At 38.4% G+C, this 25308-nt stretch overlaps 1 protein-coding gene across 5 annotated transcripts in view; it reads left to right on the top strand.

The window, feature by feature from the left end:
* Positions 1-25308, top strand: part of kiaa1109 (KIAA1109 ortholog) — a 260969-nt gene that overhangs the window by 46517 nt on the left and 189144 nt on the right. For all 5 annotated transcript variants that reach the window (XM_062042306.1, XM_062042308.1, XM_062042307.1 and 2 more), the window contains exons 6-12: positions 10529-10700; positions 15718-15799; positions 16464-16657; positions 19946-20025; positions 20469-20619; positions 20833-20989; positions 21297-21375. In XM_062042306.1, the coding sequence (XP_061898290.1) occupies positions 10529-10700; positions 15718-15799; positions 16464-16657; positions 19946-20025; positions 20469-20619; positions 20833-20989; positions 21297-21375 (915 nt within the window). The remainder of the gene's footprint in view (positions 1-10528; positions 10701-15717; positions 15800-16463; positions 16658-19945; positions 20026-20468; positions 20620-20832; positions 20990-21296; positions 21376-25308) is intronic.

The raw sequence follows: 25308 nt of genomic DNA, 5'->3' as shown, positions 1-25308 counted from the left end.
GTATAGCGCTTTTCTACCTTCAAGGTACTCAAAGCGCTTTGACAGTATTTCCACATTCATCCATTCACACACACATTCACAAACTGATAGCGGGAGCTGCCATGCAAGGCGCTAACCAGCAGCCATCAGGAGCAAGGGTGAAGTGTCTTGCCCAAGGACACAACGGACGTGACTAGGATGGTAGAAGGTGGGGATTGAACCCCAGTAAACAGGAATCCCTCCGATTGCTGACACGGCCACTCTACCAACTTCGCCACGCCAAACGAATGAATGGTATCATTGTGACAGGGCACCGAATTAAACCAAGATCCTACGTGAAAGCTGTGAATAATGGAGGTGAACCAGATGAAATGGATGTATTTTCAGCAGAACAGCAAGTGGTCAACTTTCTGCAATCAAAATAAATTGAAATCAACATCAATACCATCGAAACATTCATCCCACTGAATGGAAGAAACAACAACACCACTCCAGTCATCCTCATGAAACTCGTGAAACAGAAAATCTAAAATAGCACTGCTGAAACAGGGACAGAAGCTGAAGGGAACAAATGTGTACATAAATGAGCATCTCACTAAACGTAATGCTGAAATCGCCAAGAAAGCACGCAAAAGCATGGAACAATCCAGGGAACTTGGAGCGTCAACTGTAAAATCTACATCAAGCTGAATGGAGGTCCAGAAGCAAGAGTACTGTTGTCCATGGCATCAAGGACCTGGACTAATGTTAAAGTTGCTTCCACAACGACGATGTTAATGTAGTCTGAAAATAAACAAACACCTAAATTCAACACCAACACTACTATGTTCCAAGGGACCACTAAACAAGAGGACCTAGATTCAGGAGTGCATCCACCTACACCAGGGGTCGGCAACCCGCGGCTCCGGAGCCGCATGCGGCTCTTTGACCACTCTGATGCGGCTCAGCTGCATACTTGCCGACCCTCCTAATTTTCCCGGATTTCAGTGCCTCTCCCAGAAAACTCCCGGGGCAAATATTCTCAGATTTTCACCCTAACAACAATAATAAGGGCGTGCCGTGATGGTACAGCATTTAACACCCTCTATAACCTGTACAAACAGCGTGCCAGCCCAGTCACATGTTGTATGCAGCTTTTGCTTGCGCACGTAAGTGACAGCAAGGCATACTTGGTCAACAGCCATACAGGTTACACTGACGGTGGCCGTATAAAACAACTTTAACACTGTTACAAATATGCGCCACACTGTGAACCCACACCAAACTAGAATGACAAACACATTTCGGGAGAACATCTGCACCGTAACACAACATAAACACAACAGAACTAATACCCAGAATTCCATGCAGCCCTAACTCTTCTGGGCTACATTATACACCCCCGCTACCACCAAACCCCGCCCCCCCAACCCTGCCCCCCACACATCAAACCCCCCCTCCCCTCCTCCGTGCGTCGGTTGAGGTGGGCGGGGTTTGGTGGTAGCGGGGGTGTATAATGTAGCCCGGAAGAGTTAGGGCTGCATGGGATTCTGGGTATTTGTTCTGTTGTGTTTATGTTGTGTTACGGCGCAGATGTTCTCCCGAACTGTGTTTGTCATTCTTGGTTGGTGTGGGTTCACAGTATGGCGCATATTAGTAAGAGTGTTAAAGTTTTTTTATACGGCCGCCGTCAGTGTAACCTGTATGGCTGTTGAACAAGTAGGCCTTGCTGTCACTTTCGTGTGAAAGCAAAAGCTGCATACAACATGTGACTGGGCTGGCACGCTGTTTGTACAGGTTGTAGAGGGCGTAAAATGTTGTGCCATCACGGCACGCCCTTTTTATTGTTGTATGGGTGAAAAACAGCAGACATTCGAGAGGGTAGTTGACCTGAAATTCGTGAGTCTCCCGGGAAAATCGGGAGGGTTGGCAAGTATGACGCTGTCAAGCGCCATTCATATAAAACTCGCGGGCCACACCAACATTAAGTTTTCATATTAAGGTGCGGGCCGCGTGTCTGAGACCCTTGGTTTATACATAGCACAAAGCAAAAAAAAACTTTGTATGCAGTGTTATTTCATTTTAAATTTCAAAAGAGTTTTGTGGCTCCCATTGTTTTTTTTAGTTTGTGAAACTGGTCAAAATGGCTCTTTGAGTGGTAAAGGTTGCCGACCCCTGACCTGCTACACCTTTAGAGATTATTGAAACATCATCAAAGATTGTTGAACAAAAAAATATGGAACTCAAAAACTTCTGCAACAAAGATCACAAAAAACAGCATTTGGAAAATTATAGAGATCCAGATACAATTTTTTTCTCCCACATCAGTAATTGTTTTTATTGTACTGATGAACAATACAATAGCAACATTAAGTGTGATAACAAATTTTCAATTATTCATTTTAATAGCAGAAGCTTGTACGCAAATTACAACAACATGAATAACTTTTTAGAACAATTCAACAAACCCTTCAAAGTGATTGCTGTCACAGAAACATGGATTAAAGTTAAAAGTTAAAGTACCAATGATTGTCACACACACACTAGGTGTGGTGAAATTTGTCCTCTGCATTTGACCCATCCCCTTGGGGAGCAGTGGGCAGCAGCAGCGCCGCACCCGGGAATCATTTTGGTGATTTAACCCCCAATTCCAACCCTTGATGCTGAGTGCCAAGCAGGGAGGTAATGGGTCCCATTTTTATAGTCTTTGGTATGACTCGGCTGGGATTTGAACTCCAACCTACCGATCTCAGGGCGGACACTCTAACCACTAGGCCACTGAGATGGATTGATGATAAACAAGGAATAGATTTTGATCTGGAAGGATATGAACTAAACTATGTCAACAGAACCAACAAAAATTGACATACACGGTGAAGAACCTGAACTACAAAGTGGTAAAAAACATGTTATTTGCTACAGATAATATCTTAGAATGAATAACCATTGAAATATGTCAGAAAAAAGCAAAAACATATTCATCAGTCGTATATATAGATCACCTAAGTCAAGTATAGAAACATTTGAAGATTGGGTCAAGGCAATTTACATGGACAATAGTCAAAAAATAATTTTCTTATGTGGTGACTTTAATATTGACTTATTGAACCCTAACAAGCAAAAGTCCATTGATGACTTCATTGATACAATGTACAGCATCAGTTTATATCCTAAAATCACAAAGCCAAGCAGAATCACAGGACACTGTGCAATGCTTATTGATAATATTGTTACCAATGATTTTGATAATAACACTACAAGTGGTCTACTTATAACCGACGTCAGTGATCATCTGCCAGTTTTTGCAATATATGATGGAAACTACAAGAAGAAGAACATGGAACACATACATTTCGAAGACTATGCAATGAGAGGAGTGTGATTGCTTTCAAAAATTAGCTCGAAAAGCACAATTGGGACAATGTGTACAATGAACATGTTGATAAAGCATATGAACATTGTTTAAACACTTTCATAATACTTTATGACAAACATTGTCCATGGAAACAACTCCGTAGAAAGCAGAGAAAGGACAATCAACCATGGATGACAAAAGGATTAATACATGCTTGTAATAAGCATACATTATATACAAAATTTATAACACAAAGAACTAGAAAGGCAGAAAATAAGTACAAAAAGTATAAAAAAACAAGCTAACAAACTATGAACATGTAGAAACTAATATTACAATCAATTATTAAACAGAAACAAAAACAATATGAGAGCAATATGGGGCATCCTTAATAGCACTATTAAAAATGGCACTAAGAGGGATTACTCCCAATTAGGGCTTCAACTAACGATTAATTTGATAATCGATTAATCTGTCGATTATTACTTCGATTAATCAATTAATAATCGGATAAAAGAGACAAACTACATTTCTATCCTTTCCAGTATTTTATTGAAAAAAAACAGCATACTGGCACCATACTTATTTTGATTATTGTTTCTCAGCTGTTTGTAAATGTTGCAGTTTATAAATAAAGATTTATTTACATTTTATTTTTTTTATTTTTTTTTAAAGCCTCTGCGCATGCGCATAGCATAGATCCAACGAATCGATGACTAAATTAATCGGCAACTATTTTTATAATCGATTTAATCGATTAGTTGCAGCCCTACTCCCAATACTTCTCAGACGGAAACATAAATAATGACAACATGAAGGAAGTAATTGAAAGCTTCAATAATTACTTTGTAAATATTGGACCAAAACTGGAGGAAAGGGTTCCAGACCCAGTTTCAACTGAGGACTTCAATGACACCTTAGATAAAAATCCCAACTCAATGTTCCTCAATAATGTGACACAGGAGGAAATAGTTAAAATCGTGAAAAAATGCAAAGGTAAGACTTCGATCGATTGGAATGGATTTGATATGTAAATGATTAAAAAGGTTATTGAAGAGATCTCAGGACCATTAATATACAGTATATCAGTAAGCTATCATTTCAAACAGGCAAATTCCCAAACAAAATGAAAATAGCTAAGTTGCACCAATTTATAAGACTGGAGACAAACACCAATTTACAAATTATAGACCTGTTTCTTTACTTCCACAATTTTCTAAAATCATTGAAAAACTGTTCAATAACCGATTAGAGTGTTTCACAAACAAAAATGGAATACTCGCTGAGAACCAATATGGATACAGAGCTAATATTTCAACTTTGATGGCCCTGATAGGTTGTGAGTTCTAACCCCGGCCGAGTCATACCAAAGACTATAAAAATGGGACCCATTACCCCCCTGCTTGGCACTCAGCATCAAGGGTTGGAATTGGGGGTTAAATCACCAAAAATGATTCCCGGGCGCGGCACCTCTCAGGGGGTGAACAAAGGGATGGGTCAAATGCAGAGGACACATTTCACGACACCTAGTGTGTGTGTGACAATCGTTGGTACTTTAACTTTTAACTTAAATTAACTTTAATCGAAATTACAGAATCAATTACTAATGCAATAGATAGTAAAAAAAAGTGCAGCAGCATTGTTTATTGATCTAACTAAAGCATTTGACAGAATTAATCACAATATTTTAATCAAAAAATTAGAACAGTATTGCATCAGAGGGTTGGTCCTAAACTGGATTAGAAGTTATTTAACCAACAGGAAACAATACGTGAAACTAGCTAACACACCTTTACAATGCTAAATATATCCTGTTGTGTACCCCAGGGATCAATACTAGTACCAAAATTGTTCAATCTTTATATGAATGACATTTGTAAAATTACAAAATATTTAAAGTTAGTATTACTCGTGGGTTAATACAACAGTGGAAACTTAGCGAACACACAGAAGCTAATACAAATAATAACAGAATAAATTAACAAATTAAAAACATGGTTTGACAAAAACAGGCTATCCTTAAACCTCAGTAAAACTAAAATAATGCTATTCGGTAACAGTAGAAGGGAAAGTCAAAGACAGATATAAATAGACAGAATATAAATTGAAAGAGTAAATGAAACCAAATTTCTAGGTATAATGATTGATGATAAAATGAACTGGAAATCTCATTTAAAAAATATACAACATAAGGTGGCAAGAAACACATCAATAATTAATAAAGTAAAACATGTTCTAGACCAAAAATCACTTCATATTCTCTACTGCTCACTAGTGTTACCATATCTGAGTGAATGTATAGAAATATGGGGACATAACTACAAAAGTACACTTCATTCATTAACCGTGTTACAAAAAAGATCAGTTAAAATAATACATAATGTTGGATATAGAGAACATACAAACCCTTTATTCATTGAATTGAAAATACTAACATTCCACAACATAGTGAATTTGCAAACAGCTAAAATTATGCACAAAGCAAACTATAATCTGCTACCCAAGAATATACAACAATTCTTCTCAACAAAAGAAGAGAAATATAATCTTAGAGAAAAATGTAATCTAAAACATTTGTACGCACGTACAACACTTAAAACCTTCAGTCTATCAGCATGTAGAATTAAATTATGGACTGGATTAAGTAAATAAATCAAACATTGTACTAATATAATCCACTTCAAGAAACTCTTCAAACTTAAAGTGTTTACAAAGTACAAACCCCGTTTCCATATGAGTTGGGAAATTGTGTTAGATGTAAATATAAACTGAATACAATTATTTGCAAATCCTTTTCAACCCATATTCAATTGAATGCACTACAAAGACAATATATTTGATGTTCAAACTCATAAACTTTTTTTTTTTTTTGCAAATAATAATTAACTTAGAATTTCATGGCTGCAACACGTGCCAAAGTAGTTGGGAAAGGGCATGTTCACAACTGTGTTACATGGCCTTTCCTTTTAACAACACTCAGTAAACGTTTGGGTACTGAGGAGACACATTTTTTAAGCTTCTCAAGTAGAATTCTTTCCCATTCTTGCTTGATGTACAGCTTAAGTTGTTCAACAGTCCGGGGGTCTCCGTTGTGGTTTTTTAGGCTTCATAATGCGCCACATATTTTCAATGGGAGACAGGTCTGGACTACAGGCAGGCCAGTCTAGTACCCACACTCTTTTTCTATGAAGCCACGTTGATGTAACACGTGGCTTGGCATTGTCTTGCTGAAATAAGTAGGGGCGTCCATGGTAACGTTGCTTGGATGGCAACATATGTTGCTCCAAAACCTGTATGTACCTTTCAGCATTAATGGCGCCTTCACAGATGTTACCCATGTCTTGGGCACTAATACACCCCCATACCATCACGGATGCTGGCTTTTCAACTTTTGCGCCTATAACAATCCGGATGGTTCTTTTCCTCTGGCACGACTTCCACAGTTTCCAAAAACAATTTGAAATGTGGACTCGTCAGACCACAGAACACTTTTCCTTTTTGTATCAGTCCATCTTAGATGAGCTCAGGCCCAGCAAAGCCGACGGCGTTTCTGGGTGTTGTTGATAAATGGTTTTCGCCTTGCATAGGAGGTTGGAGTTCAAATCCCAGCCGAGTCATACCAAAGACTATAAAAATGGGACCCATTACCATCAAGGGTTGGAATTGGGGGTTAAATCACCAAAATGATTCCCGGGCACGGCCGCTCCCCAAGGGGATGGGTCAAATGCAGAGGACACATTTCACCACACCTAGTGTGTGTGTGACAATCATTGGTACTTTAACTTTAACTTTAACTTTAATAGGAGAGTTTTAATTTGCACTTACAGATGTAGCGACCAACTGTAGTTACTGACAGCGGGTTTCTGAAGTGTTCCTGAACCCATGTGGTGATATCTTTTACACACTGATGTCACTTGTTGGTGCAGTACAGCCTGAGTGCAGTGATTTCTCCAGATTCTCTGAACCCTTTGGTGAAATCCCTAAATTCCTTGTAATATCTGGTTGAGAAAGGTTTTTCTTAAACTGTTCAACAATTTGCTCACGCATTTGATGACAAAGTGGTGACCCTCGCCCCATCCTTGTTTGTGAATGACTGAGCATTTCATGGAATATACTTTTATACCCAATCATGGCACCCACCTGTTCCCAATTTGCCTGTTCACCTGTGGGATGTTCCAAATAAGTGTTTGATGAGCATTCCTCAACTTTATCAGTATTTATTAGGGATGTCCCGATCCGATATTGATATCGGAAATCAGTCCGATATTAGCCAAAAAAGTGAATATCGGATTTTATCGGACTGAATCTAAAAACTCCGATATAAGCGCTCCGATATAAGCTGTCCATTTTCCGCTGCAGCACGTCTATAATAGGTGACTCTGGTTTGATCACACTCCAACACAGTAGGTAGCGGCAATGCCCCTTAATTAACGTTGGTGCCGGCCGCGGAAGAAGAGCGTCTCTGATCCAGCATGCACAGCCCACGTGATCACAACAACGACAACGCGTGTGCTTGCAGCATGATGTCGGCTGTGTGGAAGTATTTTAACGTAAACTCGGACAAAGACGTTGCCGCTAAATGCAACATTTGTTAGGCGCAAGTGTCCCGTGGAGGGACAGAACCGGGAAGGTTCAATACAAGCAACCTCATCGCACATTTGAAAAAACACCACAAAAAAGAACATGAGGATTTTCGCGAGAGCAGCAAGGCGAAGCAACAAACCTCTGGCTCGCTTCAGCAACCCACGCTGGCCGAAAGCTTTGCAAGACGTGACAAACTACCACGGGACAGCAAAAAGGCAATGGCCATAACAGAAAAGATAGCCCAGTTTATTGTGCTTGATGACCAGCCCCTGTCGGTGGTGAGTAATGGGTTTGAACGCTTAATGGAGCACCTCGAACCTCGCTACATTATTCATAGCCGCCACTACATTGTAGACAAAACTATACCCCAATTGCACGAAGAGGTTAAAAAGTGTATTGCCGAACAACATGCCGAAATGCTTATTTTCTTAAAAAAAAATCTCCACATTATGCTCGGACTGCAGATAGTGGAGGAGGAGGAGTAGTAAGGGTAGTCAGCACTGACTGATTATTATTTGTTTTATGCTCTTGTTATTAGAGTGATATGTTTATTGTGTTTACACTATTCTTCAGTGATGACTAAGAGTAATTACTACATTGTTTTGGGCACAGTCAGTCAGTGAAACTGGAGCTGTGAACTCTTAACTTAGAGCAGTTGGACAGTGGACAATATTGTGTTGTTTTTGTCCCTGCCCACAGTTGTTTCCAACATATGCTGACAGTAAAAAAATAACTGAAGTGAACTTGAATTGTTTGCACTTTAAAACGTTTTTTTTTTTTTTTTAATTGGATTTATTTAGGTTATTTTTCAGGGTCTTCTAATTTATTTTTAATTTATTCTATTCAATTGTATAATTATGTTGGTATTAGTGGTTATTTTGCACTTTAAATATAACATTTTGTTTTTATTGGATTTGTTGAGGTAATACTCTTATGTTGAAGGTTAAAATTTATGTAACCAATTGGTTAATAATAAATGGGTCAGTTTTTCCTATACCTACTCTTGCTGACTATTGTTTTCTGTTTTAGCACTACAGCATCAGTAACAGTAACATCACTTTATCAAGCCTTTTCTAACATTACACACGACAAAAAAAGGAATAAATATATGTATGATTCGTGCCTATATTGTATCGTATTGATATCGGTATCGGCCAATACTCAAGGCTACAATATCGGTATCGTATCGGAAGTGAAAAAGTTGTATCGGGACATCCCTAGTATTTATTGCCACCTTTCCCAACTTCTTTGTCACGTGTTGCTGGCATCAAATTCTAAAGTTAATGATTATTTGCAAAAAAAAAAAAGTTTATCAGTTTGAACATCAAATATGTTGTCTTTGTAGCATATTCAACTGAATATGAGTTGAAAATGATTTGCAAATCATTGTATTCCGTTTATATTTACATCTAACACAATTTCCCAACTCATATGGAAACGGGGTTTGTACAAAGAAGAAGAACCATGATAAACATTCTGAATTTATTACATCCATCCATTCATTTTCTAGATAATCTTATTTATCTCACCATATGAAATATAACTTACTTCACTAATTATTATGTATTTATTTTTAACGTTATTACTTTTGGGGTATATTGTGAATAAATTGAGAACAGGAAGCGAACAAAAGTTTTAGCAACTGCTATGTAAAGGAAAATGGGTAGTATTAAAAACGATCTGCTTCTTCCTACTCCTTTTCGAACATGTTGAATAGAGAAACTGGAGATTGTGATGTATCATGTTGTATGCATGCATGTTCGAAATAAACACAAACTCAACTCAACTCAATATGTACATACAGCTAGCCTAAATAGCATGTTAGCATAGATTAGACTGCAGTAATACAGTGACCAAATATGCCTGATTAGCACTCCAACGAGTCAATAACATCAACAAAGCTCATCTTTATGCATTCACGCACAGCATAAAAAGTTTTGTGGACAAAATGAGACAAAGAAAGAGTGGCATAAAACACGTCTTTCTTTGGCAAATTCGCAGAAAATTGTACATGTAAACAAACTACGGTGAGTTCAATGTCCGCCAAATTTAGTAGGACAATGCGGCGCTTGCCAATACTCTTATCAGTGAAGTATGTTTAATATACTGTAAATAATAGGATTTTTAACGATTAGAAAGGTTTGTGTCATGTTTGTCCTCCTACAGAAACCATATTAAAACCTAAAAATATATTTTTTCCCCATCTTTTTCCATTTTAATACATTTTTGTAAAAAATCAGGGAGCCACTAGGGCAGAGCTAAAGAGCCGCATGCGGCTATAGAGCCACAGGTTGCTGACCCCCGACCTATAACGTACAGATAAACCTTTTAATTTACCCAACAAGTTGTCTATATTTTTTGTTCAAAAAAATGTAACTGGCATTAATTTTCCACAATATCAGTCGTTTCTAATTGTACTGGAAATGCCCTCTTTACAATGCCAGAAACTATATTCTGCCCCCTCGAGGTGTGACAAATCTAGGGACTAATTCACAAAGATTTTTTTTGACTGTTAGAAAGCTGGACTACCGCAAAAGACCCCATGCACACTCCACACAGATATTCAAACTGAGACCTAGGTACATCTCAATTAAGAATGTTTCAACATAATACATCTTTTGTATTCTTCAGACCCCAAGGCGGAGACCAGACTTTATGTGACAGTTAACGGCTTTGAGTTTCATGTCTACAATCGGACTGACCTCTACGCCCGCCTACAAGAGACATTCGGCCTGGAGTCGACACTGAGCACGCTGAAGAGAGGTAACGACAGCGGAAAGGATAGAAACAAGACCCTAGAACGGTAAGCCTGGCCGTCCAAAGTGTTAAATGCATTTTTTTAAATTTAAGATTAGAACCTGTTCTTGATTATAGTATTCAACTGAATTACCAACACCAGGGGTGTCCAAAGTGCAGCCAAAGAGACGTTTGTGGCTCACAGCTAATGTTTTATTTGCCTTAGGCATATTTAAAAAATACAATTAATTAATTAAACTAGGGATTCTCAACTGTGGTACGTGTACCGCTCGTGGTACGCTGGTTTCATCTAGTGCACAAGTGTCAAACTTAAGGCCCGGGGGCCCGATCTGTCCCGCAACATCATTTTATCTGGCCCGCAAACACCTGGAAATGATATGTCAATAAAGTACTTAATATTTTCTCACTAAATGTAATTTATTTTTTTCATTTTGACAGAAAAAATATATACACTGCTTGAAATTGCATGCCTTTTAAACTTGAATAGTATCCAATCTTGCAACAAATATTACAGTATGTTATCATACTTTCCAAACATGTTTTTGTCTAAATAAAAATACTTAACTTTACATCAAACTACCCATGAAATTAAAAAAATGACAATACATTTTACGTTGTTCTTAACAGCATATATAGCATAGCATTTATCATATTACTGTAAATTGGAAAAAAAAAACTACTACTGTTTTTTGCGTCAAATTCTGTTGACTGAGCTGCCAGTTTTTGACTGTAAAATCAATGGTTGTAGTTTTTAATGATGTTTTACTGTAAATGGAAAGACAGTACATTTGTTTTTACGGTAGAAAAACTGGCAGCTAAGTTGCCAGAATAAAAAAAAAAAAACTTGTACTGTTTTTCCATTAACAATATAATGTTGTAAAAACCAATGTCATTTAACAGAAAAATTCTGGCAACTAAGCTGCCAGCTTTTTCCATACCCCCCCCCCCCACCTCCCAAAAAAAAAAAAAAAAAAAACAGTTGTACATATTCCAAAATGTTGTAAAAAATTAAAAAAAAAACACTATTTTACAGTCAAATGTTTTAGCCGAGTCATACCAAAGACTATAAAAATGGGACCCATAACCTCCCTGCTTGGCACTCAGCAACACGGGTTGGAGTTGGGGGTTAAATCACCAAAATGATTCCCGGGCGCGGCGCCGCTGCTGCCCACTGCTCCCCAAGGGGATGGGTCAAATGCAGAGGACAAATTTCACCACATCTAGTGTGTGTGTGTGTGACAATCATTGGTACTTTAATCTTAATCTTTAATCTTTAAATGTTAAGATTTTACTGTAAAATCGACAGTTTACTTAAAACTATTTTTATAATTAATAATGAAATCCAGAGGCAAATTTTTACATTTTTAGCTGTTACAAGCAGCCCTCTGATGGCAGCCATAACTGCGATGTGGCCCGCAATGAAAACGAGTTTGACATCCCTGATCTAGTGGTATGCCAACAATCACTGGATTAAAGTACAGTGTTTTATTTTCCTTTATTTATACACAGTGTTACTGTTCAAACTATGTGTAATGTTACGGTGGCTAAACATATTTGTAGAATAAAACCTCTGCCTTGTTTTTAATGAACACTTAGGCCTACTACTCTACTGTATTTTAATGTTGGTCATTATGGTGGTAATTAGAGAGCCAAGTTTTTTCTGAGGTGGTACTTGGTGAAAAAGGTTTGCGAACTACTGCATTAAACAATAAGATAATTTAGGTAAGTACAAATGCATGGGCGCTATGGTGCCTCTACCCATGCCTCCCCCTCTCCTGCCTCACATCATACAGAAGAATAAAATAAAGATTTAGGGCTAGCACGAGCATAACATTTGAATGACAACAATTTAAAGAAGCACCATCTTCATTCAAATCTGATGAATGATCCTCGCGAGAAACGGCATTGCATCACTGCAGCTCACATTGTTGCCTGAAAGAATTCCGCCAAGAACTCGGACTCGCAGGTCAAACTATGTGACTGAACTATTGGGCCAGACTATATTAAATTCATGTAAAGAATGAATCTGAAGAAAAAAATATGTATATTTAAATATGTTTAATCACTCTTTTTATTTGTGCTTTTTCTGATTCAAACCCTCGGATATACCATGTATTAAAAACCTCTGCAGACACTTCAAGTTTGTGTTTTCCCACAAAATACGTTTTTATCCACAATTAGTTGATACAAGGGGCAGCACGGTGGCAGAGGGGTTAGTGCGTCTGCCTCACATTACGAAGGTCCTGAGTAGTCGTGAGTTCAATCCCGGCCTCGGGATCTTTCTGTGTGGAGTTTGCATGTTCTCCCCGTGACTGCGTGGGTTCCCTCCGGGTACTCCGGCTTCCTCCCACCTCCAAAGACATGCACCTGGGGATAGGTTGATTGGCAACACTAAATTGGCCCTAGTGTGTGAATGTGAGTGTGAATGTTGTCTGTCTATCTGTGTTGGCCCTGCGATGAGGTGGCGACTTGTCCAGGGTGTACCCCGCCTTCCGCCCGATTGTAGCTGAGATAGGCTCCAGCGCCCCCCGCGACCCCGAAGGGAATAAGCGATAGAAAATGGATGGATGGATAGTTGATACAAGCTTGCTCCTGAAATGATTATTGGACTTGTTTTATGCTGTCACACTTTATTTTGCACTAACTCTAATTCCAAATGCACTTTGTCTTTTCATTTGAGAAAATATATTTGTGGCAATAATTGTCCGCAAATTGGGCCACCGCTTGGTGTATTCGAGTAGTCAAGGAATAAGAGGAAATGTACAATTTGAAAGTGTTGTCTTTACTAGCTGTTAACTTAGGAAAATATACATTTCTTATTGGAAAAAAAATTGTTCTCCTTAAACACCAAAAACCTACTAGAAATGAACTACCGAGGGTTATCTGTACCGTCACAACCTAATAGATAATATGCATTTTCAGCTAAAACACCAAGGTAATACGTTTTTTTTTCTTTAATAGTTAAGCATTTATCAACCGACATTTAAATGTTAACTTGATGTTTAACCAAAATACATTTATTTAAAATCACGATTTATTTAAAAGGAGATAAACAAACTCATACCTAAAAAGACTTTACACACACACATTTTGATCTGCTTATATTGGTCTTCTGATGCAACCCATCAGTGTTGCTGAATAATAACATTGTAATAATAACATTGAGAAATTGTGAGAACTCAATTCATTCACTCCACATTGGTGGAAAGCTACATTTTTAGCCACAGCTGCCTTGGGTGTGACTGGACTCTCCGACCACCACTGAACATTAATTCAAATTCATACTCATACGCAAGGTGGGTGAAGTGTTTTGCCCAAGGACACAACAGCAGTGACTAGAAAGGTGGAAGTTGGTTTTGTACCAGGAATCCTCAAGTTTCTGGACGGCCGCTCCACCATCTGAGCCACGCTGCCCTGAATAGACAAAGAATAAAACACACATTCTGCACAGACCTGTTGAGCAGACAATTCGACAACAAAATATATTAAAATAAACACCTTACACCTTATCAAGTTACAACCATAGTCTAGTTCAGGGGTCGGCAACCCGCGGCTCCGGAGCCGCATGCGGCTCTTTGACCACTCTGATGCGGCTCAGCTGCATACTTGCCGACCCTCCCGGTTTTCCCAGTATACTTAACCACCCCCCCCCCCCCCCCCCAGATTTTCCCAGGAGACTGCCTCTCCTAGAAATCTCCCAGGGCAAATATTATCCTATTTTCACTCTAATGACTTAATCAAGGGCGTGCCCTAATGGCACTGCATTAATTGTCCTCTATAGCATTTACAAACAGCGTGCCAGCCCGGCCACATATTATATGTTGCTTTTACTTGCACACGTAGGAGACAGCAAAGCATACTTGGTCAACAGCCACACAGCTTACACTGACGGTAGTCGTACAAAAACAATTGTAACACTGTTACGTTACAAATATGCGCCACACTGTGAACCCACACCAAAAAAGAATGACAAAAACATTTCTGGAGAACATCCGCACCGTAACACAACACAACAAATACCCAGAATCCCATGCAGCCCTAACTCTTCCAGTCTACATTATACACCCGCGCTACCACCAAACCCCCCCACACATCAACACCCCCCCCCCCCCCCTCTCCGTGCGTCGGTTGAGCGGAAGAGTTAGGGCTGCATGGGATTCTGGGTATTTGTTGTGTTGTGTCTATGTTGTGTTACAGTGCAGATGTTCTCCAGAAATGTGTTTGTCATTCTTTTTTGGTGTGGGTTCAAAGTGTGGCGCATATTTGTAACGTAACAGTGTTAAAGTTGTTTTTGTACGACTACCGTCAGTGTAAGCTGTGTGGCTGTTGAACAAGTATGCCTTGCTGGCACTTACGTGTGCAAGCAAAAGCTGCATTCATCATGTGGCCAAGCAGGTACGCTGTTTGGGCAGGCAGTAGAGGGCGCTAAAAGCAGTGCCAGCACGTTCTGAAATTTGGGAGTCTCCCGGAAAATTGAGAGGGTTGGCAAGAAAGACGCTATCAAGCGCCATTCAATTAAAAGTCGCGGGCTACACTAACATTAAATTTCCATATAGAGATGTGTGCCGGTGCGTGTGTCAGAGACCCCTGGTTAACATAGCGCAAAGCAATTTAAGCTTTGTATGTGGTGTTTTTCATTTTAAATTTTCAAAATGTTTTTGTGGCTCCCATTGTTTTCTTTAATTTGTGAAACTTTCCAAAGTGGCTCTTTGAGTGGTAAAGGTTGCCGACCCCTGGTCTAGTTGTAACAGCAGAAAAGGTTTGGACACCCCTGACCGTACTGATACATGGGACTCATCCTCATTTTTTTGTGTATACTGTAGTTTTTTTTTTTGATTGACAATTGTCAGTGATCCAATCAACAAAACGGACCTAAGTATTCCTTTCTTCAGTTTTGATTAATTATTATATTATTTGCTAACATGATCTATTGACTGCAGAGTTATGAAATGGTAGAATGAATGGATGATGTTGAATGGATGTTTTTTTGTGAACATAAACTAGAACAACATATTGTGTTCATTATACTGGCACAACTGAATGTTTTTGGGGGTATTTTACAGTGTGAACATAAAAACAGAGAATCCAGACCCAACATCATCATGGCGCTCCCTCATTCCTGTCATCAAAGTTACCATCAGCACGGTGCGTTCCTCACTAATTACCACCTTAAAGGGTCTGTTTGCAACTTCCTCACGGTTACATTTTTCAAACCCAAAAATATAGCAAGGACACCATTGGTTAGATTATGTTACCATTAGTGTTTTAACAGAACATATTTGTTTTAAAACTGTCTATATTTTTTACAATTACTAAGTTTATGTAATAACATTTTTTACCGAGCCGAATAAAATGAATGGTGTTTTACTAAGGTCAATCACCCCGTCTTGTGAAAACGTATGCGCAGGGAGTGCGTGCACACATATAAAAGCAGTTGGAGGGGAGCAACATACAATTTGCAGTCATGTTGTTATTATGACGCTACCTATCCATATTGCTATTATTATCTAACAACATCCAAAGATAATGCGTGTTACGTACATATGTACGTACGTAGTTACGTAATTACGTCCTATAAGTTGTAAGACGGCGGGATATGACGCCTAAAATATATTAGAAAGTTACAGTAGCGTCCTCTAGGCATCTGTGTAAATGTTGCAAACAGCCCCTTTAAGTGTTACAATGCGATTGTGATACATACAGTAAGGAAATATGAATTTGTGAAGTCCTACTTTGTTGTAAGATGTTCTCCGTATGTTTGGCAAGCCTCGTTAACCCGTGTGTTTGTGTTTGCTTGCTGCTTTTGAAGGGTCGTTTGGCATTTGGGAACCACCACATCTCGCAGACTTTGTGTTTGAACTTCGAGGATGCCTTTCTGACCTACGCCACCAAGCCTCCATCCAGCCACCTCGACCAGTACATGCACATTATTAAGGGCTCACTGGAGAATGTGCGTGTCATGCTGGTTCCCAGTCCACGCTATGTTGGCATGCAGAATGATGAGTAAGGCCAATTTCATATGCTGTGGCAACATCTCACCATGCACTACTTATGTTTTTGTGAAGTGTGAAGCTGTTATCTTAATTCAAACTGTTCATGCATTTATTAATCATCATTTCAATGTAATATAGTCATAACATTGATGATTATACTAAATTATAGGATCTTCAGTACTTCTCTTTTATCACCGGAGTGCTCGTATTTTAATTCTCCGCGGTCGTCTGGCCGAAAAGGAGGAGAATTAGCAGTCGTTTTTAAAAATGACTTTAAATGCCGTCAGATCCGCCTGCAATCCTCCTTTTCAAGCTTCGAACTATGCATGTTTGAGCTGGGTCTTTCGTATGTCGTCCTGTGTGCCGTCGTCTATCGACCACCCAAGTACCACAAAGACTTCATAAATGACTTTTCTGAATTTCTGGCCGAAATTCTGCCCAAATATGATCGTGTTCTTATTGTTGGTGACTTTAATATTCACACCTGCTGCCCAGACGAACCTCTATCCAGGAGCTTCCTGAATGTCATTGACTCTTTTAATTTTATACAGTCTGTGTCTGGTTCCACACATGAACGTGGGCATACACTAGACCTTGTATTGTCTCATGGTTTTAATGTTGACAATGTCGTTGTTGGTAATGCTGTGTTTTCTGATCACAGTCCTGTTATGTTTAATTTAAGTTTGGACCCTGATGTGAAACCACTTGCCGTGCGTCATGGGCGTGTTATTAGGTCTGACACCGCAGCCACCTTCTCCCCTTTATTCACTGTGTCCATGCAGAGTATACCACACTCTGCAGACACTGAACAATTGATGTGCTCTTTTCTTTCTACATGTTCTGAGGTTCTGGATAGTATAGCGCCCCTCAGAGCTATACGTCCAAAGCCAAAACAGGAGCCTTGGCTCAATGAAACCACACGCACAGCTCGGCGTGAGTGGCGAAGGGCGGAGCGCAAGTGGAAAGGGGATCACTTGGAGGTTTCTTATCAAATTTTAAAAGAAAACTGTCAGAACTATCAAAGTGTGGTTAAAGCTGAGAAAACAAAATATCTGTCAGACTTAATTTTAAATAGTATCAGCAAGCCACGTGTTCTTTTTAATACTATTAGTTATGTTCTTAATCCGAATCCAGCCACTTTACTGGAGATGACAAGTGAAACTTGTGAAAAATTTATCTCCTTTTTTAACGATAAGGTTGCTTTTATTCGGGCAAATCTTTCTCGCTCTCCATTGAGTTTTAATGTGGCCACTCAGTGCTCGGCTGTGTTTAGTCAGTTTGAGCTTGTGTCCATGCCTGAGCTTACAGGAATAGTCCACAAACTGAAACCCTCGTCCTGTCCCACAGATCCAGTCCCCCCTCGCTTTTTTAAAGAAATCTGGGACACTATTGACTTGTCTGTTAGGGACATCATCAACAGCAGCTTGATTTCTGGCTGTGTCCCCTCTTTTTGTAAAAGAGCTGTTGTCGAGCCTTTGATTAAAAAAACAGGTCTAGATCCGACAAGTTTGTCAAATTATCGGCCCATTTCCAAATTACCTTTTGTGTCAAAAATTCTGGAGAAATGTGTTTTAGCGCAACTGCAGCCTTTTTTAGATGAAAATAGCACTTTAGATCCATTTCAGGCTTTGCACAGTACTGAATCTGCACTTTTAAAGGTATTTAATGACTTGCTTTTAATGTCTGATTCTGGTAGCTCTGCCATTTTAGTGCTTTTAGATCTTACAGCTGCCTTTGATACAGTCGACCACACAATTCTTTTAGACCGCCTGAGAGACTGTGTGGGTGTCAGGGGGACTGCATTAGAGTGGTTCAGATCCTACCTGTCAGAGAGGTCCTTCTCTGTCAGGCTGGGGGACGCCACCTCTTCTTCTGCTCCGCTTTACTGTGGTGTCCCCCAGGGATCCATTCTAGGCCCCATCCTGTTTTCCTTGTCCATTCTCCCTCTTGGAGAGATTTTTAAGAAACATGGAGTGTCTTATCACTTTTATGCAGATGACTGCCAAATGTATATGCCAATTTCAAAAGGCCACAGCCCCCTGACACCCCTTCTCAACTGTCTATGTGATGTCAAGGCTTGGTTAGCCCAGAATTGTTTAATAATGAATGAGGGAAAAACGGAAATTTCAGTTTTTGGTCCGGCCCTCACTGACTTGGGACCATTGCAAAATTATGTGCAAGTCACCAGCCTTGGCGTCACTATAGACAGCGATTTTAAATTTGACAAACAAGTCAATGGCGTTTTAAAATCGTGTTTTTATCATCTTCGTCTTTTAGCAAAGGTAAAACCATTTTTATCTTTTAACCTTTTTGAACAAGTCGTGCATGCTTTTATTTCAAGTCGCCTGGACTACTGCAATGCACTTTGTGCTGGCATTAGCCAAAAAGCTCTCTCCCGGTTGCAGTTAGTCCAGAACGCGGCAGCACGACTTTTAACAGGGGCCAGGAAACGCCAGCATATAACCCCAATTCTTCGGAGTTTGCACTGGCTCCCTGTTCATTTTAGAATTGATTTTAAATCCTTGCTGTTTGTTTTTAAAGCTTTACATGGACTGGCACCTCAGTATATCTCAGACCTCATCCAAATTTACACTCCTGCGCGCGCTCTGAGGTCCGAGAGCCAGCTCCAGCTCGTGGTGCCCAGGACGAGACTTAAAACCAGGGGAGACAGGGCCTTCTCTGTGGTCGGCCCTAAACTCTGGAACACTCTGCCCCTCCATGTTCAAACTGCTTCCACAGTGGAGTGTTTTAAGTCTCGTCTTAAGACCCACTTTTATTCTTTTGTCTTCTGTCCTCTGTTGTCCTGTGTGGTTAGGGTTAGGGTTATAAATGTTGATGTCTATTTTACTGTTTTAATTGGTTTTACCCTTTAAAATCGTTTTTAATCATATTTATTTTTTATATTGTCTCTGTATTGGTTTTCTATTCATTTATTCTTTGTTTTTATTCAGTCATTGGTGTAGCATAATATTGTTTTTAATATTGTTTTTAATATCGTTTTTAATATTGTTTTTAATATTGTTTTTAACATGGCTGTGCAGCACTTCGGAAACATTCTTGTTGTGTAAATGTGCTATATAAATAAAGTGGATTGGATTGGATTGGATTCTCAGTCCTACCATATATATTTGTTTCACAGTCTCGTATTCAGTTCATTTTATGATATATTTAAAAAACTGTGTTTCTGTTCATTTGTTTTCTCATCCGTCAAGTTTTCTTCGGTATACAATGTTTAAACAGTCCTGGCCTATGGAGTTCATGACCTCGTCACTAAAATGTATTTGCGGTTTTTTTGCAGACCCCCAAGACTGATGGGCGAAGGCTTTGTTGTCATGCAGTCCAATGATGTAGACATATACTATTACCAAGATGAGCCAGGTATAAACAACTCACACATACTAAGAATACTGTGGAAGTTGCATTTACAGAACTTCTTGAACAGGGTTCGTAAATACAACAGTTTGTATATTGAAACAAATTCCTTCATAAGAAACGATGTAAACATGAATAATGGGGTTCAGTCTCGAAAAAAGTCCATATTTTTGTAAAAGTTTGGACGCTTTGAACACAATACAAAGCGCTGTACAGTACTGCATATCAAACAAACATAACAAGGGGGTGATGGATACACTTTTTATTAACAAAGCCAAAAGAACAACAACTAGCTGGACCGCCCGTCTAATTTGCAACACACACACAAACTGTCTTTAGCCCAGTGGTGCACTCACAGATTGGATTCACACAACAGCCAGGTCGCTACAATGATTAGGAATAAAATATAAAATCCACTTATTAAACTGCTTTTTGTTGGATGTCTGCAGGTCTGGTGCCAGTTGAAAAAGAAAGTGTGGAAGAAGTTGAGACTACCAGTGAAGAAGATAAGCTGCAAGACCTCCCTCCATGTTGGGGTCTGGACATTGTCTGTGGAAAAGGAACGGACTTCAACTATGGCCCATGGGTGGATCGTCAGAGGTGCACAAATAAGAGCATGCATAAAAACACTGAATAGCAAAACAAAATATGACATAAAGCTAGCCACCTGGATTTAGGTTTTATTCATCAAAACCTCTCAAAATAGAATAGAATAGAAAGTACTTTATTGATCCCTGGGGGAAATTCAAAAGCGATATTTGCATTGAAACCAATACATTCACAAATACATAGAGTATAATAAACATTTCACAGGGACTCCCTGTGGAAGTTCTTCCTGCCGGCAGACTACCAGGATATGAAGGTGACTGAAATGGCCCGGCCAGGAGAGCCAAGGCAGATCCAGGCCTTTGAGCTGCGCATGAACATCATTGCTGACGCCACTATTGATCTGCTTTTTACCAAAAATCGGGTAGGTCAACACTATTATTAACCTTTCTGCTACTTTCCTTTAGCCCTGTTTCTTCCATGTTTGTTACCGTACATCTTATTTTAATTTCCTTCGGGAAACATACCAACATTCCTTTTCTACCACTTATCTTCACCGTCTTTTATGTACTAACCAGTGATATGAAAAGGTAGTGGTAAGGTGGCAGTAGACTGTTAATTTGTTGACAGAGAATTATGACTTTTATAATGTCAATACTGTATGTTTATTTTCTCTTTTATAACTCTCTTTTCTCTCTTTCCATGTTGCTCTGTGTACATTATTGTATTAGGAAACCAATGCCATCCATGTGAATGTAGGGGCAGGTTCTTACCTGGAAGTCAACATCCCCATGACTGTTGGAGAGATTGGTACGACTTTTAAACTAAAATGACAACACCGACTGGGTTCATGTAAAATACTGTAGAAGCCTGTAAAATGTTGGGTTTGTACTGACTAATTACTTATCGCTATTAGGGTTGTGGGATGTATACGATATAAATCAGAGGTCCCCAAACTTTTTGACTCGGGGAGCTGCATAGGGTTAAAAAAATTTGGCAGGGGGCCGGGCTGTATATATATACAAACCCCGTTTCCATATGAGTTGGGAAATTGTGTTAGATGTAAATATAAACGGAATACAATGATTTGCAAATCCTTTTCAACCCATATTCAATTGAATGCACTACAAAGACAAGATATTTGATGTTCAAACTCATAAACTTTTTTTTTTTTTTTTGCAAATAATAATTAACTTAGAATTTCATGGCTGCAACACGTGCCAAAGTAGTTGGGAAAGGGCATGTTCAGCACTGTGTTACATGGCTTTTCCTTTTAACAACACTCAGTAAACGTTTGGGAACTGAGGAGACACATTTTTTAAGCTTCTCAGGTGGAATTCTTTCCCATTCTTGTTGATGTGCAGCTTAAGTTGTTCAACAGTCCGGGGGTCTCCGTTGTGGTATTTTAGGCTTCATAGTGCGCCACACATTTTCAATGGGAGACAGTTCTGGACTACAGGCAGGCCAGTCTAGTACCCGCACTCTTTTACTATGAAGCCATGTTGATGTAACACGTGGCTTGGCATTGTCTTGCTGAAATGAGCAGGGGCGTCCATGGTAACGTTGCTTGGATGGCAACATATGTTGCTCCAAAACCTGTATGTACCTTTCAGCATTAATGGCGCCTTCACAGATGTGTAAGTTACCCATGTCTTGGGTACTAATACACCCCCATACCATCACAGATGCTGGCTTTTCAACTTTGCGCCTATAATAATCCGGATGGTTCTTTTCCTCTTTGGTCTGGAGGACACGACGTCCACAGTTTCCAAAAACAATTTGAAATGTGGACTTGTAAGACCACAGAACACTTTTCCACTTTGTATCAGTCCCAGCGAAGCCGACAGCGTTTCTGGGTGTTGTTGATAAACGGTTTTCGCCTTGCATAGGAGAGTTTTAACTTGCACTTACAGATGTAGCGACCAACTGTAGTTACTGACAGTGGGTTTCTGAAGTGTTCCTGAGCCCATGTGGTGATATCCTTTACACACTGATGTCACTTGTTGATGCAGTACAGCCTGAGGGATCGAAAGTCACGGGCTTAGCTGCTTACGTGCAGTGATTTCTCCAGATTCTCTGAACACTTTGATGATATTACGGACCGTAGATGGTGAAATCCCTAAATTCCTTGCAATAGCTGGTTGAGAAAGGTTTTTCTTAAACTGTTCAACAATTTGCTCACGCATTTGTTGACAAAGTGGTGACCCTCGCCCCATCCTTGTTTGTGAATGACTGACCATTTCATGGAATCTACTTTTATACCCAATAATGGCACCCACCTGTTCCCAATTTGCCTGTTCACCTGTGGGATGTTCCAAATAAGTGTTTGATGAGCATTCCTCAACTTTATCAGTATTTATTCCCACCTTTCCCAACTTCTTTGTCATATGTTGCTGGCATCAAATTCTAAAGTTAATGATTATTTGCAAAAAAAAAAAAAATGTTTTTCAGTTTGAACGTCAAATATGTTGTCTTTGTAGCATATTCAACTGAATATGGGTTGAAAATGATTTGCAAATCATTGTATTCCGTTTATATTTACATCTAACACAATTTCCCAACTCATATGGAAACGGGGTTTGTATGTACAGTATATATATATGTGTGTGTGTGTAACCCTAGTGTGTGAATGTGAGTGTGAATGTTGTCTGTCTATCTGTGTTGGCCCTGCGATGAGGTGGCGACTTGTCCAGGGTGTACCCTGCCTTCCGCCCGATTGTAGCTGAGATAGGCTCCAGCGCCCCCCGCGACCCCGAAGGGAATAAGCGGTAGCAAATGGATATATATATATATATATATATATATATATATATATATATATATATATATATATATATATATATATATATATATATATATATATATATATATATATATATATATATATATATATATACACACACCAGTGTTTCCCATAAACTGCCAAGATACCTGTGGCGGTGGGGGCGTGGCTATGGGCGCGGTCGCATGACATCATAGAGTAATTTGCATAATTTACTACAATATGATTTTCTCTAAAAAGGCTCAAAAAATGTATACTTACTAATTAATAATAACAGTTTTGTTTTAAATGTCCATCCATCCATCCATCCATCCATCCATTTTACATTATGAATACACAAAAGATAACTACTACAGTATCAAATTAGTATCTGAAGCACCGTCTCCACGTGTGTTTATTGACAACAGGGTTATAACCTGGACACGTTAGCTTGTCAGTATGGTAACAGGTGACTGTTACTGCATGCATTCTTTCGTATCTCAAGTTATCATTACGTATTGTTGCATTTGAACAACTGTATTGTTGATAATAAAGGTAAAGTATTGGTATTGTTCATTATCAATAGCGCTGTTTCTATTGGTATTTGTATTGCTCCATTTGTAGTGTAATAATGCTCATTGTCATTTCTGTATTGTTTTTTATTTTCACTAACTGCTTATTTGCTATTACTTTTACCATCATATTTGTACATGTCGTATTTGCTGATGTTGCTCTATTGTTGTGTTGTTGTGTTTGCTGTTGTTGTTTTTGTCTCTCTGTCTAATCCCCCTCTTGTCCCCACAATTTCCCCCTCTGTCTTCTTTTTTCTCTCTTTCTATCCCCTCCTGCTCCGGCCCAGCTGCACCAAATGATAATATAAATACATTTAATAAAGTTAAATACAAATAAGGCAACAAGAGAAGTATCCTACACTTCTCTTTTGTAAAGTAAATCTGAACAGCCGATATGGGCATCTACATTAACTATATGATTTGCCTGAGAAGCTGGACAGGACCAAAAAAAAAAAAATAAATAAATAAAAAAGACGAAAAATCTATTTGTGGCGGACGTAATTCTTTCGTGGCGGGCCGCCACAAATAAATGAATGTGTGGGAAACAGTGCACACACACACACACATATATATATATATATATATATATATATATATATATATATATATATATATATATATATATATATATATATATATATATATATATATATATATATATATATATATATATATATATATATATATATATATATATATATACAAACACATATACATATATATATAAACACATATACGTATATATACAGTGGGGCAAAAAAGTATTTAGTCAGCCACCCATTGATTGTCAATGGGTGGCTGACTAAATACTTTTTTGCCCCACTGTATATATATATATATATATATATATATATATATATAAACACATATACGTATATATATACATATATATATATATATATATATATATATATATATATATATATATATATATATATATATATATATATATATATATATATATATATATATATATATATATATATATATATATATATATATATATATATATAAAGGCTGCAACAACTAATCGATTAAAATAGATTATTAAAATAGTTGCCGATTAATTTAGTCATCGATTCGTTGGATCTATGCTATGGTTGTTTTTTTTTAATAAACCTTTATTTATAATCTGCAACATTTACAAACAGCTGAGAAACAATAATCAAAATAAGTATGGTGCCAGTATGCTGTTTCTTTTCAATAAAATACTGGATAGGATAGAAATGTAGTTTGTCTCTTTTATCCGATTATTAATCGATTAATCGAAGTAATAATCGACAGATTAATCAATTATCAAATTAATCGTTAGTTGCAGCCCTAATATACAGTATATGTATATATATATGTGTATATATGTATATATATGTGTATATATATATGTGTGTGTATATATATATATATATATAC

The sequence above is a fragment of the Entelurus aequoreus genome, linkage group LG03 (genome assembly GCF_033978785.1).
Source record: "Entelurus aequoreus isolate RoL-2023_Sb linkage group LG03, RoL_Eaeq_v1.1, whole genome shotgun sequence".
Taxonomy (NCBI): Eukaryota; Metazoa; Chordata; class Actinopteri; order Syngnathiformes; family Syngnathidae; genus Entelurus; species Entelurus aequoreus.
This window is presented reverse-complemented; position numbering and strand designations above follow the sequence as displayed.